Here is a 16,632-nt window from a genome sequence, read left to right as displayed (position 1 = left end):
CTGTTACATCCTGACATTCACATATGAAGCTCAGTTGTCACATTTCATTAGTTTAGCTGTCGGAGCAAAAAGCTGCACCAAGATGAAATTAAATGTTGTCTTTGCTGCATTTCGCAGCTATTAAACACTTTTTGTTGCCAATATTGTATCAAGATCCTTCCCCGACTCTCTGGCTGCCTCTAACAGTCTGATTGGACTGAATCAGTCCTTCACAGAGGAGTCAGAGACAACAGTAAAGAGCTCACAGCGAAGCAGTTTGTCAGAGTTATCAGATAAACAGCTGCAGCCAAAAAAGGCTTGTTGTAGTGAATGAAGCCATCGTAAAAAAAACCTACAGTAAACATCAGAAAGACTTTTGGTTTTAAATGACAAATGAGCCTCAGCCATCTTTATTCTGGCTGATGATGGCTAACACTAAGCTAACATGGACAAATAGCAAGTTGCCCTACAAAACCACAAGCTGTGATTTGGTAAATAAGTTTTACCCTGATGAAGGTAAAAACATGTGTCCCACCCCCAGATTTTTACACTGCAAACAAAAACCCAGAAATGAACTCTCAGTGTCCATGATCTGATGTCGGTGTGAGGGTCCAGCTGTGTGCCAAGCAGAGGTTGGACCCAAACGCAGCACTGCAGAGACAAGACATGAACTTGAACAGCTGCAGTGCTGAGAACTACAAAGTACAAAACAATAAACTCCTGGCTCCACAAACTCCACAAAACATGAAGCACACAGCACTGGAGGGGCGGCATGCAGACTGACGACAGACGGAGATAAACTGGAGACTTAAATACACAGGATGATGAGAGGAGGGGCAACAGCAGCAGGAATAAATCTGACTGACGAAACAGAGTTAGCAAAACTGAAGATAACACACCCGAGACAAGGTAGCTTCAAAATAAAACAGGAAGTGAGACAGACAAAGACATGTCAGCTTAACAATAGCAGAGGGACCCACAGAGGAGTGTGCTAAAGACCGAGCACTGAGACGAATAATGGACGGGACGTGACAACAAGACTGACAAACACAGGAAACACTGACGACAACACACGAGCAAAACGGTAAGGGAACGAAACCAGAGCCACTATGGAAAACCGAACTAGGAAATATGAGTCACTCTGGAAACACCATGATAATTAGTCAAGAAGTCCATAAACACAAAGCACTGGATCAGCGACCCAGGACAGCGTGTGCCTAACATTATTCATGAAATCACTAAACACCAGTTTCAGAGTGAAAACTACCATCAAGTAAATAAAAGAGCAATGACAAAGATTCAGACCACACTGAGACTCCCCACTTGCCTGATCAGGTGAAATCTGGGGCTTCTTATTTAAACTTGTTGTGAGTCCCTGCAGTTAGAAAGTCCTCGGTCATGGTTCATGAGAGAAACAACCACACGACTGAGTGAAAACCTAACCCTGACCAGGCTGTCATTCACTGCAGCAGTCACAGTTAGAAGCTGTGGTTTGTAGGGCTGAAACATGTTTAAACACATTATCACAGGATGTCACAGGATGTCACAGGGTGACACAGGGTGACACAGGGTGTCACAGGGTGACACAGGGTGACACAGTGGCAGCAGTAATAAATAGTCTGTCTGGGTTCAACGATGCAGCAGCGTCTGTACTGATTCTCTGATACTGTGCTGGTCTGAAGAAGAAGTTACTGTTTCCACAGCAGCATACAGAATAAAATAGTATAATTCACAAAATCAACACTGTTAAGAGTAAAGTGAAAGACTAATAATGCAGTAGTGCAAAATTTTATGTATAGCAGTGATAAAAATCAGACTCATGCTGAACTGTGCAGACGATGTAGCGTGCACTGAGATTGTGCAAGAGAGAGAGTGGTAGTGCAAGCGGCATTAATACAAATATATAGAGTGTAAACCTGAAGAGACAGCAGCATGAAGGGTGATCCAGAAATGTGTGTGGAGTCTGTCCTGACAGGAGTGTTCACCTGCAGAGAGAACAGCATCATCTCCTGCAGCGTTCCTCAGATGGGTTCTCCACGATGGGTTCTCCACGATGGGTTCTCCACGATGGGTTCTCCACGATGGGTTCTCACGATGGGTTCTCCACGATGGACAGCAGTGTGTTCAGTCCTGACCCTCACTGACTGACTGACCAGTGATTGAATCGTTCCAGCCTTGAGCCTGCTGGCACCTCTGGCACAAAAGCAGAGAAAACGGCTCTCACCTCTGGCGACTGGTAGAAGATCTCCAACATGTTGGTGCACACACTGAAGGATCTGAGCTTTGTCAGAAAGTAGAAGCAGAATACAGCGTGCTCTGCCCTCCAGGCTGTTGGCAACATGCGTGACGTACAGAACATATGACAGAGGCAACAGCTCCTTTCAACGTGATCATCCTGCTGCTTTTTCATTTGACTTCAGAGTGCAGCATAATCAGAAGTGTCCTGTGGAGAATTGTGGTGTGGTCTTCTAAACGATGGAGCCCCCCCTGTACTGATATACGTGTGTTTGCAGCACAGCGGGACGGTGAACGCAGCGGGAAGCCTTCGATTACGGAGCTCGGGAGCAAACGTGTGGAAAACACCGAAGCAAAGCTGTGAATGAACCTGTGAGGGAAACACAAGCTGGCCGACGTGCGTCTCACGGTTCCTCCTGAAGCAGTGACCTCCTCATCCTGGCTCCTTAACGGGATCCTGCACTCCAAAACTTTTCATCATCAAACACTTTGCTTCCTTCTTTACAAAGAAAGCTGTGATCTGCTTGGATTTAAAAGGATTTGGGATAATACATTCTGGCTGAGACAAGTTTTATTCTTTAGAGGTAAAACTTTGCTGTCTTGTTGCTTCGGGAGCTTTAACTTTCCCATGAGGACATCAGTCTCTGGCTTTAAGCTTCTGACATGCATCCGTGATTTGAAGCTGCATAAATAAAAGAGACTTATATTATATTTCATCCCATGGAGGTCCAGTACAGCCATGAAAGCAGACTGAACAGAGAGACGTTATCTGGTAATTGCAGCCTCAGGTGATTATCGGTCATTTCTGTCTGCGGCTCGGCTGTTCGGGGCCATTACCCGCTGTTTTTGTAGCCTTTCATTTCTTTACAATTTGAAGACTGAATCCACAGAATTAGCTTTTAATCGTTTCATCTGAGCCGTCACTGAAGTATAAAAACATGAAGACTCTCAGTGCTCTGATTTCTAAATGAGTTTGGACATCAGATGTAACGATACAGATGATATCGTTGGATCTGATGTGCAGCGTATGACTCTTCTGTCTCTGCTCCTCGCTCACAGCCTGAAAACCTCTGAAATCCAAATGAAAAAGTAGGCCGAGCAACAGCAGCCCAGTAAGTGCGGCGTTTCTTTGGCCTCCCGTGCACAGGAGTTGTTTGACTCTTTTCAGTTTGGCCCAAGCCAAAACTATAAGTGTCAAACCTTCGCTGGATTAAAGAGCTGAACATTGATGAAAACAGCTGTGATCTGGGTCTGATCTCAGTGCTGCGAAAACCTCGTTTTTCGAAGGTTTGGGAAAAAGTTGAAACTGTGTGTCATTCAAATACTCTCCTCATTATGCTGTAAAAGTCAGATGATGACACTTCTCACTTTTCAAAACTTGAAAAACTTCTAAGAATCCGTTGTATTAATGTCCTCACTTCCTAAAACAGTTCTTGGTTATAAAACTTCACATTTTAACAAACAGGTTTTTGCTTTCTGAGCAAAAACACCTGTTAGGAAAACAAGCTTAATTAAAGAGTCGGGGCTTAAGAACACAGCCTCTTACCCCGTCAGCTCAGGCATTGTGTAACCACACAGATGTGTACCTTTCGTGGACTCACTACATCATGGATTAATCTGTGGTTATACAGCAGTTTCTACTCTACGGGATCAGTCAAATAAAACGCGCCTCATTCACATAAGCACTTTTTTCTACACCTAAATACTTTCTGTCTGACAGTCACACTCTGATGAACACAACAGAGCAAACTGGGGTTCAGTATCTCACAAAAGGAGAAAATAAGGAAAGAAAAGAAAAATACTAATGATAGCATCAACACTCCTATTAGAGTGATTAGAGTGATTAGTAATAATAATAAGCCCATCCGGTCTGTATGTCTGACGTCATTAACTGTTTCCGGGTCCAAACTCTGCTGCAGGTCCCAAACGAACTCTGCAGCATCACTGAGCTACAAACTGCACTTTCATCTGTAATACAATGATAGCGTGGCTGCTTTACCAGGTTTAACATCCAGACAATGAAAACAGAATTTATTAAATTTGATGTGCTACGTGGTAGCTAGCGACACAGCTATGTTAGCATAAACACAGAGAAGCTGGAGGATGATGCTAACTTTCTTCCACTCGATAAAAGTTAACGTGAAGGTACCTGATGGTTAGTATTGATGGTAAATTTGATTATTTTTACCGTGTGAGTGATTCGTTCGCTCTATGATTCAGCACAGGAAGGAAGGGGGTGAGTAGCTCAAATGTGCTGTTAGCATGTTAGCAGCGCGATGCTACTGTGAACCGAGGAGCTATTTTCTTGATGTGAGCTTCTACTCAGGGTTTTTTCTTCCAGTTCAGAGCAGAAATTTTTTTGTTACGATACTGGATGTTGTGTTTTTCTCCACAATTTTAATTATAAGCTAGATACATTGCTGCTAACAGCAACAGGGATGAGTCAGTGAGTCAGTTGGGCTTGTGAATCATGATTCATGAGTCAGTAAAGTGATTCTCGAGTATTGAACGATTCGTTCATGATTCGCGCATCACTAATGGTTAGAGACAAATGCAATCGCATGGCAGGATGCTGTAAACGGACCAAACGTCAGTCAGAACAACTGAGATAATCCATCCACAATACGAGGTTAGTCATTAATATACTGCTGCTGGGCTGCAGTTCCACTGTCCTATCGTCTTTAAAAGAAGCTAAAGCCACTCTTAACAGCTGTGGTCTTATATATTAAACAATTCCTTATTTCTTCGTCTAGTTTCTTTTTAAAAAACAGTCCATATTTTCACTTTCTTTACAAATCTTATGAAAAATCCTCTTTTTCTAAAACTGTTCTCACAGCTTCTGTGGACCTCGCCTCATTAAGCTGCTGTTTAGAGGTCAGAGCAGGGCTTAGGTTCGTGGTCTGGGTCAGAGTTCACGTTTTCATTATGTTCAGATAAAGATGTCTCGATTTCTCAGTATTAGCTCTGCAGGCTTCCGACCTTTGAACCGATTTGATCCCCAGAAGCTGGAAATCTCAGACAGATTCAGGCTGTAAATAAAAATAAAAGCCTTGCTAAGGAGAGGTCAGTCACCCAAACACGCAGACCCACTCTCAGTGTCGACGCGCTCCACGCTGTGAATTTCATTTTTTATAAATATATCTGGTGGGCAGCAGTTTGGCGACACGCTCGGCTCACAGCACTCGCTGTCTCGATGTTTCCCGTCAGCATTCCCACATTGTTTGCATCCACATTTAAAATGCCGTTTGTATTAAGGTTTAATCCGAAGCTGTGCTGACGCCGTCTGTCGTCCTCAAACACGACGTTTGATCTGATGCAGTTTGATGAAAAGCAGAAACGTGTGTGTGCGTGTGTGAGTGTGGTTATGTGCATGTGTGTGTGTTTGCACACTGTCAGAACAGGAAGATGTAAACAGGTGAGAACTCCGACAGGTGAAACTCCAGCAGGGCGGATTAAATGAAGCCGTTCCTGCCTCTGGTCTCAGCACATGTTCCAAACCAACACTGCTCTCCTGTCTCCTCTCATGTTTCCTCTTACATTTCCTTAAACCTCCTATGTTTCCTCTGTTTTCCATCCTGTCTCGTTCCCACTTGTATTTCCACTCCTCCTGCTGTTCCATTTCTTCTCTTCTCACTTCCTTATTTTACTTCTGTGTTTCCTGTCGCCTTTGCTGTCGCTCCAGTTTCTCTTCTCCTGTGTCCTCTTCCTCTCTGGTCGTTTCCACGTCTCCTCATCTTTCTCCATCGTTTTTTTCTTTGATGTCTCCCCTGATGATGTTTCATTCACTGCCTGATTCGCATCATTTAGTCTACTGTCTACTTATCATTTCCCCTGTCACTTCCTGTTTCAGTGTTTTTTCCCTTTCTTTCCTCTCATTTCCATTTGCTTCCTGATTATTTCTCTTTTTTTGTTATGTTTCCTCTCCCATTTCCTTCCCAATGTCCTTTTCTTTTTCATGTTTGCTTATCCCATTTCCTGTTTCCTATAGTGTTTCCTCTGCTGTTTCTGCCTCTGTATCCTCTCCCATCTCCTGCTCTTTCCTTCATTACTTCCTCTTGTTTCCTGTTTCCTTTCTTGTCTGGTATGAACTAACCTCAGCAGGGCTCGATGTTAGAGCCTGCACGTTTCCCTCACTGTGTGCTAAATGTAAATGAACTGGACGAAGGCCTGCTGACGCTCAGCCTCGACACCACCCGACAGCCTGTGGAGGTGCCGTGTTTGATGGCTGGATGAGGAGGAGCGTGTCGGGAGTCGGCAGCTTCGTTTGATCTGACATTTTGCTTTTTCACTGGCAGCTTCTGCAGTTTGATCGCGATCACACTCGCGACCTTTTTCAGAGCTGCCGAGTGCTCGTCAGCAGCAGCGGGAGGAGGAAGAGGAGGACGATTAGGAGGAGGGTTTCCTCTCCTACGCCTGCTGCTGACGGAGGTTATGTATCAGGGCGTGAGGAGAAGCGTGAATCACTGTCAGAAATCCCAGAGGAAGCACGGGAATAATGATATTCTGAACTAGTTCCAGTCTAACGTTGAGCCCGAGGAGGTCGACTCTCCCTCTGTCTCCTGCTCGTGTCCAGATTTCTCCTACTGAATAAAGTATGAGATGCAAACACGGCCACGCGGTGGAAACTGAAACGCTCTAAAGATGATCATTAATCTCACTCTGAAAAGCAAAAGAAGAATAAAGCTGTTTTTGTTGGCTCATCACGGCAGCGGCGTGCGGGCGGAGGTTCATCTTGAACTCGGTTATTTTTGCATTTCTTAGAGGTGCATCTGTGTGTTTCCTGTGTCTGTGAAGTGCTTTGTGAGCTTGTGTTTAAACGTTCTCAGTGAGAAAAAAAGGTTGTTTTGAGCTTCAGACCTTTATGTACTTCCTTATTTTATTCCTCCTGTTTCCTGTTCCTCTCATGTTTCTTTTCAGCTTCCTCCTTTGATTCCTTTGTAATCTCCTCCTCTCCTTTCTTATTTAGTCTTTTTTCTTGTTCTATTTCTTCTGTTTCCCAATTGCTTTGTTGTTTCCTCTTTCGTTTCCTGTCTCCTTTCCCATTTTCATCTCCTTGCCAGGTCTTTTGTCTTCTTACACATTTCTGTTCCTTCTCTGGTCTTAGTTTCCTGATTCCTTATCCCTGTCCTATCCCTTTCTGTGTTTCCATTCCTATTTCCTCTTCTGCTTCTTCCCCTGTTTCCTCACTAGTCTCCTTTGCCATTCCCTCTCCTGTTTCCTCTTCTGTTTCATCTCTTTTGTCCTCTCTTGTTTCCTTATCCCATTCATTTTTCCTTTTCCTTCTGATTTGTTTCCTGCTTCCTTTCCTTCATTTGTTTTCTGATCCCTTTCCTGTCTGCTCTACTGTTTCATGCAATCTTTACTATATTCCTAATACATCTGCAGTTTCATCTCCTGTCTCCTAAATTCATTTTGTTTGTTTCCTCTGCTATGTCCTGGTTCCTTTCCTGCCTCTGGTGCTCTTTCACACTCCTCTCCTGTTTATTTGATTTCAACAGTCCTAGTTCTTCGTTTTTTTCCTACTTTTTCCTCTTTCCTCTCCTCCCCTTCCCTCCTAACTCCTTTGCTTCCTCTCCTTGTTCAGGTTGTCCGTGTGTGACGAGGACAAGTTGACTCATAATGAGTTAATCGGGGAGTCCCGAGTCCCTCTGAAGCGCGTGAAACCCGACCAGACAAAACATTTCCACACCTGCCTGGAGCATCCGCCACCGGTAGGACACACACACACGCACACACACACACGCACACACACACACACACACTGGAAAAAGACTCTAATATGAAAATGTTATTACACGTTTCCTAAAAGCTATAAAAAGATAAAATTTTGTGACTTTCAGAAACTGTCAAGAAATTTGGATCCCGTTGGGTTTATTTTCAAAAATTGTTCCTCGGTTGACGTTTGTGTTGCAGTCACACTAACAAAAACTGCAGCATGATGACAAAGATTGCAGCCGTATGTGATGAACTTGTAGAGCTTTAAGTGTTTGATCTGAAGATGGAGACCACGTCTGTGGTCACTTTCAATCAGGTCCTGCAGGCTGAGTCAGTGTGCAGCTGAATGGGATCAGGTCCACAGTTACATACACTCTGTGATAACGCGGCGATTAACGGTGATAAACTGGGAGACATCGCAAATCTGTTGCTATCTACATACACAAACACTGATGGCAACGTAACTGCAGGACGACACAGATGCTCAGCTACCTTGGTCACAACCAGAGGATTTAAGTTGCCCGTGGCAAAGAGATGTTGGTGACAAGTTGCTGTCATCAGCAGACTGACTGCAACATAAACATGGAATTTGTGGAATTGGTCACCCAACGTGAAAAAATTCAGCGTAATGCAATAAAATCACCAGGCAACGAATGACGTCTCCTTGTGACGAGGAGGTTACTGTCCTAGTGCACCTTCATGTGATTCACTTTAAAGATGGAATCCAGACTTTAAACAGGTTTTACAAAGAGAAAAATCTGCTGCAGTTCCACTAACGTCCAGCAGGCTCCAGCAGTGAGTCAGTCCCCTTAGACTCCCATGTTAAAACGTTACAGCAGAAAGAAACACGTTTACAGCCTGATACAGACTTCCATCTGCTATATACAGTCTATGATACGATGAAGCATTAAAAGTCATCCTCACTGTTTCCTCTCTCTGCTCTATTCTCGTCTCTCCCTCAGCTTCCCTCTCCGACTGCGATGGGTGAAGCCCTGAGAGGAATTTCCTGCTACTTACGAGAGGTAAAGCTTCAACTTTCCATCTGCCCAGTTAGAAGTGCAGGTCTGCAGGTCTCACAGCAGACTCAAAGTCATGTGATCACCACAGTCATCAGCTTTGTGAGGTGATCACATGACTATAGTACTCATGCTAAACACGCTGTGCTGTGCATACTCTTCATTCTTGTACAGCAGCAGGAGGCGTGCAGTAATGAATTATCACTGAGGTCTGATCGATAGCCAGCATCATCTGGCTGTGCTGTCTGTCTAAAACGAGCGCTCCTGCCTTTTTGAAATATTTATATGATGTTTTCTAAACGCGTGGCTGCAGATGCCTGTGCTCTGACAGGGAGGGTTTGATCTTTGGAGTTCCTTGTTGGCGTCCTGTGGTGCTGCTGAACACTCATCAGGACCTTACACCGACGCTCGCTCAGCAGAAACTGGTCCTTCTGTGGTGAGCTTAATCAAACGGACTTGTTTGGCGATGATTTTTACACAAACTGATCTTCTGGACCTCTCTGCAAAACTCAGCTGAGAGTATGTGTAATACTTTAATGCTCTGGGTGAGTACAGCGTAAATCAATCAGTTCTTTGATCCCAGCTTTAGGCCCTCTGGGGGGGCGGGGCCTGTTTCAGTGGAAACTGAAATGACACTGTGCACAATGTGTTGTGTTGTGGCTTTGATGACACAAACTCATGACACATCCAGTTTCACCGTCTGAAGCTACATAGGGGATGTCCAAGTTCATGGGCTGCGTCCTCCTGAGGCCGATTACGTCACAGCGACGCAACGAAGGCTGCCCTAATTCGTAGACTCCTCCGAATGCGGCCGACAAATGCGTCCTCCTTTTCCCCGAATTTGAAGGATGGGTCGGGTGTGTCCTTCGTGGCCCACCATATCCCAGAATTCATAGCGCGGCCCAGCCAATTCCAGTTTCCAACAATGGCGGCAGCTGCTTAGTTTTAATATTACTCTTATTAATCTTTCTGGGTCACAAAATAAACTTTTAACATATTTTCTGGTGAGAATGTAGCTGTGCAAACTTCAATTATCTGCTCGGTTTATCAAGATGTCGCATATTTGCAAAAGTTTATTAAACTCCACCCAGACAGCGGTGACGCAGATCTGAAGGCTCGACCGTCCCATTTCACAGCCGCTCACTTCCGGCCTACCCGACCTTCTGAGGACCCGGCCCACGTAGACCCCGAAGGCCAGGTCCTCAGGAAGATGCAGCCCATGAATTTGGACACGACCATAGAGCAGGTGAGCAGGGCAGGAAGTCAACCACAGGAACAGCAGAGAGAATCATATCAGTTTTCAAAATAAAAGACCCAGGACCAAAAACAGAAAGAGACTCAGAGTGGGTGTAGTTCAGAGGTCAAACCTGCAGAAAGGATTTGTTGTTATGGAGCGTATCCCAGCAGTCAAAGCACAAACAGCAGGTACACCTGAGACAGGTTCAATCCACAGTCTCAACAAACAAAAGCAGTTTCCAGTGGATCTACTTTCTGCTAAAGAAATAGTCCCACCAGTGACAAACCCCAGTTTAAGCCCAGATTACACCTCATTACTGCTGTTACTGGTTGCACAGCATTATTAGTTAGAGCTGTCGGTGCATCGGATCTCTGAAAGACGACTTCAGCTGTTCCCGTCCTGACGAGACGGTTGTCATGGGGAATAAGTCTCAGAGCTCGACCTTCCTGAATAAATCCAGCGTGTTGAGTCGAATGTGAGTCATGCTCTGAAACGCTGATAACAGGAGAGGTCGGAGGAATTAATGCTCTAATTAACCCCGTTTCTGTGTTTAGACCAGTGTGTTTCTTGAAGTCGGGGACGCTGCAGAGTGCTGACTCTCTCTGAGCTGCCAGGGCTCCTCGTCTTTATTCATCAGAACCCAGAGAGCTGCGAAGGAAGCATAATCTGCATGATGAGGAAGCTGAGAGAGAGAGTGTGTCTCTGTCTTTAAGTGATATTTGATGTGAAGTGGATTCGAAACATTTATAGAGGAGAGGCTCTTTGGAGTCCCCTCTGACATCATCGAGCTCTATGAGAGGCTCCTCAGGAGGAGGCGGTTAAAGATTTCCCTGCAGGGCTGTTTTCACATGTTGATGCTAATGAGAGGCTTTTTAATTGATGACTTTATTTTCAGCAAAATATTAAAATTAGATAAAAGTTCCCAGATGAAGGGAAAATAAAATCTGAGATATAAAACAGAAACATGAACGGCTCATCAGAGCAGGCCCTCCTCAAACCCCAAATATGCTGCTGCTCACAAACAACAAAACCTTCTGCTACTACAACCACGACCCAAAGTACTGCAGAAACTCACCGCTGGATCCACAGATTCAAGACAAAAAGATCATTTATTACATTTTACGCACACAAAGCTACGAGCATGCGTTTGGTCTTCCTCGGACGTGAAGTCCAAGGCCTCGAGTAACAACCCAGACTGTCAGCTGATTGGTTTTTGACTCCTTCGGAGCCCCCGGGGGTTTTGCCGTGTCTCACATTGTGCTGCAGTTTATTTAGATTCAGCTCCACCTCATTCAGTCTCCCTAAAATAAATTGCCTGCCAATTTCTTTTGAAAACAGGCAACTGCAAACTCGGTGTTCTCCACATCCTGCAGTGTTCTGCAGACCTCATTTTGGAGGAAGCAAATTCAAAGGCTGCTCCAAATGTTCTGATTATATCAGGAGCGAGTGTCGAAATGTAAAGTAACAGCTCCACGGGTGTGAAAACAAAACAAACCCAGGCTCTATCGATCTGTCTCCACCCGTCCTCTCAAAGTGCACCTCCAACCAAATCAACAGAAACAAAGTGCAGCGTGGCAGTAAGTTCAGTTTGAACAGTAAAAGGTGAAAGGTCGCCGTGTTAGGATCGTGGAGGCTACACATTTGGTTCACAGTCTACACCACACCTGGCGGCTCATTACCTGGACTGTGTCCCGTAATTAAAAAAACAAAAAACAGATGGTGAGAAACAAACAGCGCAGTTAGGACAGGATCTGTGGGACGGGATGACCGAGTTTGAGTAACCTGCAGGGTCGCTGTTATCAGACGATGTGTGGCCGATTGGAGCTTGCGGACTTCACAGTGCACCTGCAGTGCAGTCTGATCGTTAATGAACAGCTGTTAATTAGACTTATTTAAGAAAAATAGATAAAAGCAAATAAAAGAGGCCGCACAGATTCAAGGACGCACACCGAGGCAGGTTGGCTCCAATATTAAAAGTTTTATTTATAGTAAAAAAAATAAAGAGTAAAATATTAGGAAAAAGAAATGTAGTGTAGTTTACAGTGTCCTAAAGTTACGATAAAACAATCGTGGAACTGGGACTTACCAGCAGCCGTGGACCCAAAGGAAAATCACACAAAAAGAAAATCACTACAGCCGGCACCCAGTGCTGTACAAAAGAAAGTGTGAAACGACCCGACAATCAGACAACCTGTGAGCACTTGGCAAGAGTGGGAAGGAAAAACTCCCTGTTAATAATAACCCAGCAGTTATGATGCCTAACGTTAACCCAGCCACGTATTTGAAATGAATGAAGAATTAAAAAGTGAAGGTCTGTGGCAGCACCTCTAACCTCCAAATATTTTTTGTTTTCTGAACGTGGAAAATATTAAACTATTAATATTTAAACTTGTGATTATTTCATGAAGTGTGTGTTGTACATCAGGCACAGGAAATCCTCAGGGTCCTCCGGGGGAAGTGGAAAGTGTTTCGTTTACGATCGTAGTGTGACTCATCAGGGCTCTTAGACTAATTATTTGTCTCTCTGTTTCTGTCTCCTACATTTAAAACTTTAACTTTTTTAAAAAACACTTTACACGATTCAGTCCATTTACTCCACTAACTGGAATATTCCTGCGTGAATCTGGGGAAGTTTGTTATTAGAGGTTTGATGTCTGCAGTAATGATTTATCTTGGGCAGAATTTCTGTGTTGGGTTCAGAGAATGAGAAACTCCGAGCCAGGAAACAATAAGAGCTCAAACTAATGAGAAAAATCTGAGACAGCACAGGACCGAAGACGGGACGGGAGCACCGAGACAGGACGCGCCGCCGCCGCCGCTGGAGATACGTGTCATCAAAGAACCCGAGCCTGTGCCAGAAGCAGCAGGCCGGAGAGCATGAGTCTGCAGAAAAACGAGAGCTAATTCATCACCTGAGCTGAAAGTGACAGCGGGAGGAAAAAAGGCGACAGATGACGAGTTAAAACCCACCGAGAGGTCTGGATGGTCGGCGGGGAGCCCGCAGTGACTCGTGCTTCGTTCCTGAGTAGTCTGGAGACAAAGATGTCTTCCCCCCGCTGAGCTCACGGTTCAGGACATAAATACAGAGCGTAACATCTTCAGACTCAGTCAGACTGAAAGAAACCTCTCTGGGTTTTAACATTTCAGTCAGGCACAGTTTAATTTCACCTTTCCTGTTTGTTACAGGGTCGTTGAAGCGAGGCACGTGTAAACACAACCTCTGCTGAACGTTCGGTGTTTGTTTCTCCCACTTTCATGAGTTTATGCTCGCAGTTTAAAATGGAAGAAACTATTTTTTTACACTAATCAGATGTTGTAGTGGTCTCCCACAGACCTCCGAGGGCTTCCTCCGACATCCAGCTGCAGAAGTTGGTGGTAGATGCTTGAAGTCGGGTGGTTCACGGGCAGATCCTTGGACTTCATCTGCTCATCCCCAAACGGTCACGGCAGACTGCTCCTCCTTGATCCTAGTTCAGCTGAAGGTTTCTTCCTGTTAAAAGGGAGTTTTTCCTTCCCACTGTCACCAAAGTGCTGCTCATATGGGGTCATATGATTGTTGGGTTTTGTCTGTATCTGTTATTGTAGGGTCTACCTTACAATATAAAGCACCTGGAGGCGACTGTTGTGATTTGGCGCTTGTTCTAAAGTGTCCCATGGATGGGACTTGTGATCTGCTGTGGGACCGTGAGGCCACCAACTCTGAGCTGTGTTTAGCTAAGTCAGCAGCTAATCCTGCTAAACAGTGTGCATCCACAGACTGAGAGCATGACACAGACACACCTGTGGCTCAGTGACAACCAATCAAAATCCTAGAATTTCACTGCCCGCTAAAGCTGGAGCTCAGCCTTATTGGACAGTTTGTTACTACAGTAACCTCACAGCAGACATATGATTGGTCATTAAAGATGCTCCAAAAAGCTCCAACAGCACAAACGCGGTCCAGAGGTCCAGTTCAGGTGAAGCTAGCAGACAGCTACACCTGTGTCTCCATCCACCTGTCAGTCAGAGGCCACGCCCCTAATAATGCTAGCTTTAAACATGTGAGTTATACAAAACACGTTACTGTTGAAAAGTTTTAACAGGAGAGTCTATGGGGACTGACTCACTGCTGCCTCTGCTGGACATCAGAGGAACTGCAGCTTTGTTTCATCTGTCTGTACCTCAGGCCTCAGATTCATACTCACATCACAGTTAAAACAACATGAATCCCAGCTGCTGTGCTCTGAGGTGGAAGCCAAGGGGCAGATTTTGGTGCTGAAACATTGCCCTCACAAACACTTCGACAACTCTCGACTCCTGATTGTTTTTTCAGACACATTCGTGGCCCGTGTGTGAAATGTAGGGAGTGAGACTTCCTGAAGGAGTGTGACCTCATCACAGCCACTCCTCCTGCCCGGACGATTTCAGATCCTGACGTGTCTCTCACAGATTCCCGGGAGGTCACACCGAGGCTGTGAAGGTGGTTTAGAAGGAAAAGCTCACTGATCCAGGATCAGCAGCAAAGACGAGTCAGTGCATCCTTTACAATCATTTAAAAGCAAAACCATCTATGAAGATGTGACAATAAATATGGATGTCACATTTTATATTACATTACTCTTTTATTTACACATGAGGAGAACTGGCTCATGTGGCGTCGCAGACTCGGTGCAGATGTGTGTTTAGTTTTCCGGTTTGGACTCTGGAATCGTCCGCAGACCTTCCTGATCCGGCCATCGGGCTGATGTCCACGTGTGTCCCTGATGTGTTCTCCTGTGCTGAGCCCAGTCTGTCTGCCGTGGTCTGAGGAGCAAACTCAAGCAGAGTGATGTCACACAGGGAACTTGGTGACAGGCTTTAAGCTGAGAGCATTTTCATATTAAAATGAGGCGTTATCCACCTCACAGGTGATTTATGTTTGGGCCTCAGCGGGTCAGGCGCTCGGGGGCTCTGAGTCTATTTTCAGAGGTTCATTTCTGCTCTCTGCGATGCGCTCTTCATCACTCCTCTCCATGTGGGCAGATAAAGTTGGCAGAGCAGAGTGAAACCCATTATCCGAATTAGTCCTCATTATACGCTCTCTGACTGAGATCATTTCCAGTGAATTAAACCATCATGAGTTGAAACTACTTCTCATTTTCTCTTGGATGAGTCCTTCAGGACCTCTGGGCGTCTCCGAGCCGCAGGTTTGAAACGCGATGCCCCTCCCACCGACCCCAGGGACCCTCGGGACGTCGTGTTATAAGTCTGTCGCGTCGGTCACTAAACTGTACCTGCACATGTCCGAGGGCATGACCGTGTGCTCTGATCGCTAATAATGGCACCGAGTGTCATGTACAGCTTCAGATATTACAGTAATGTGCAAAAGAAGCGAGTCACCTCTCATCTCACAGGAGATGTGTGTGATCGTACGTGGAAATCCAGAGTTTGTACAGTTCTTGGAAGTCAACATTTAGTATTAAAGTTTTAAACAGTATTAAACAGAACGAGGTCTCAGTGCTAATAATAACAACAAGCGACACGTGAGGGGTCCTGACGGCGACACAAGAAACCTGAAATATGAACCTGTAAACCTGCATCTGTGATCATGTGACGTCGTACAGCACACGGGGAAACGAGACAACGTCCCTCCAAGACGACGATGCTACATATGACGAAAACCCCAAAAGAAAGACACAACAGTGCAACAGAAAAGTGCAACAATCACTGTGTGTTGTGCAAAAAGTAACTCGATGTATGAGCACAGAGCTGATTGATCCTAATCCATCTATATGTATAATCATATATATGATTATATCACTGTATATAGATTAGGTATATAAATCCCTGATTCTCACTTGTTGCTAATCGTCCTGCTGGTTAACGCTGACGCGTTGAACCTGCACTTCCTGTTCTGATTTTCTGGATGTTTCCCGTCTGTGACTGTTAAAAACATGGTGGAGGGGCTGCTGTCTTCGGGTGATTAAAGAAACATGTATTCAGAGCCGTGTCTTTGTTTGAAAGAAATGAGCTTCGGCGTCGAGTCGAACTCTTTTACAGATTAGTCTGGATTCACGCGGCGTGGATGACGCAGGCTCAGCTCGCTGCGGCTGTTGTTTTTTTATTTGTTTAAAGGGCTGCGAGCTCATTAGCCGCCTGCGCTCGCCTCCGCGGTCGTACAGGTGTTTTCACAAAGATGGACGCTCGGGGGTGTTTTACTGTTGCTGTTTTCAGCCAATTGGCCTCAGCGCGGAGACAAACAGATCTTTACCTAATGACTCACCTTCAGTCTGAAAATCCAACCCAGACACACACAGCTGCTCGGAGTCTCTCCGGGGATTAGAGGAGCTCCTTCTCCGGGCTCATTTTCCACGTTTTCTCTGTGGAAATGAAGTGATTTGATTGATTAGCAGTGCAATTAAAAGGCTGAGTGTTTTCCCTTTTAGAGGCTTACACAAAAAGTCCAATTAAACTAATGATAGCGACACAGAA

At 45.1% G+C, this 16,632-nt stretch overlaps 1 protein-coding gene across 1 annotated transcript in view; it reads left to right on the top strand.

The window, feature by feature from the left end:
* doc2a (double C2-like domains, alpha) overlaps positions 1-16,632 on the top strand; it is a 65,597-nt gene that overhangs the window by 34,518 nt on the left and 14,447 nt on the right. The window contains exons 6-7 of the mRNA XM_084924981.1: positions 7,799-7,925; positions 8,892-8,951. Coding sequence (XP_084781107.1) covers positions 7,799-7,925; positions 8,892-8,951 — 187 coding nt within the window. The remainder of the gene's footprint in view (positions 1-7,798; positions 7,926-8,891; positions 8,952-16,632) is intronic.

This window comes from Perissodus microlepis, chromosome 4 (assembly GCF_051167445.1).
Source record: "Perissodus microlepis isolate ML-2025 ecotype Zambia chromosome 4, ASM5116744v1, whole genome shotgun sequence".
In the NCBI taxonomy this organism is placed as follows: domain Eukaryota; kingdom Metazoa; phylum Chordata; class Actinopteri; order Cichliformes; family Cichlidae; genus Perissodus; species Perissodus microlepis.
Note: the sequence above shows the minus strand (reverse complement) of the source record. Positions and strands in the feature narration are given on the sequence as shown.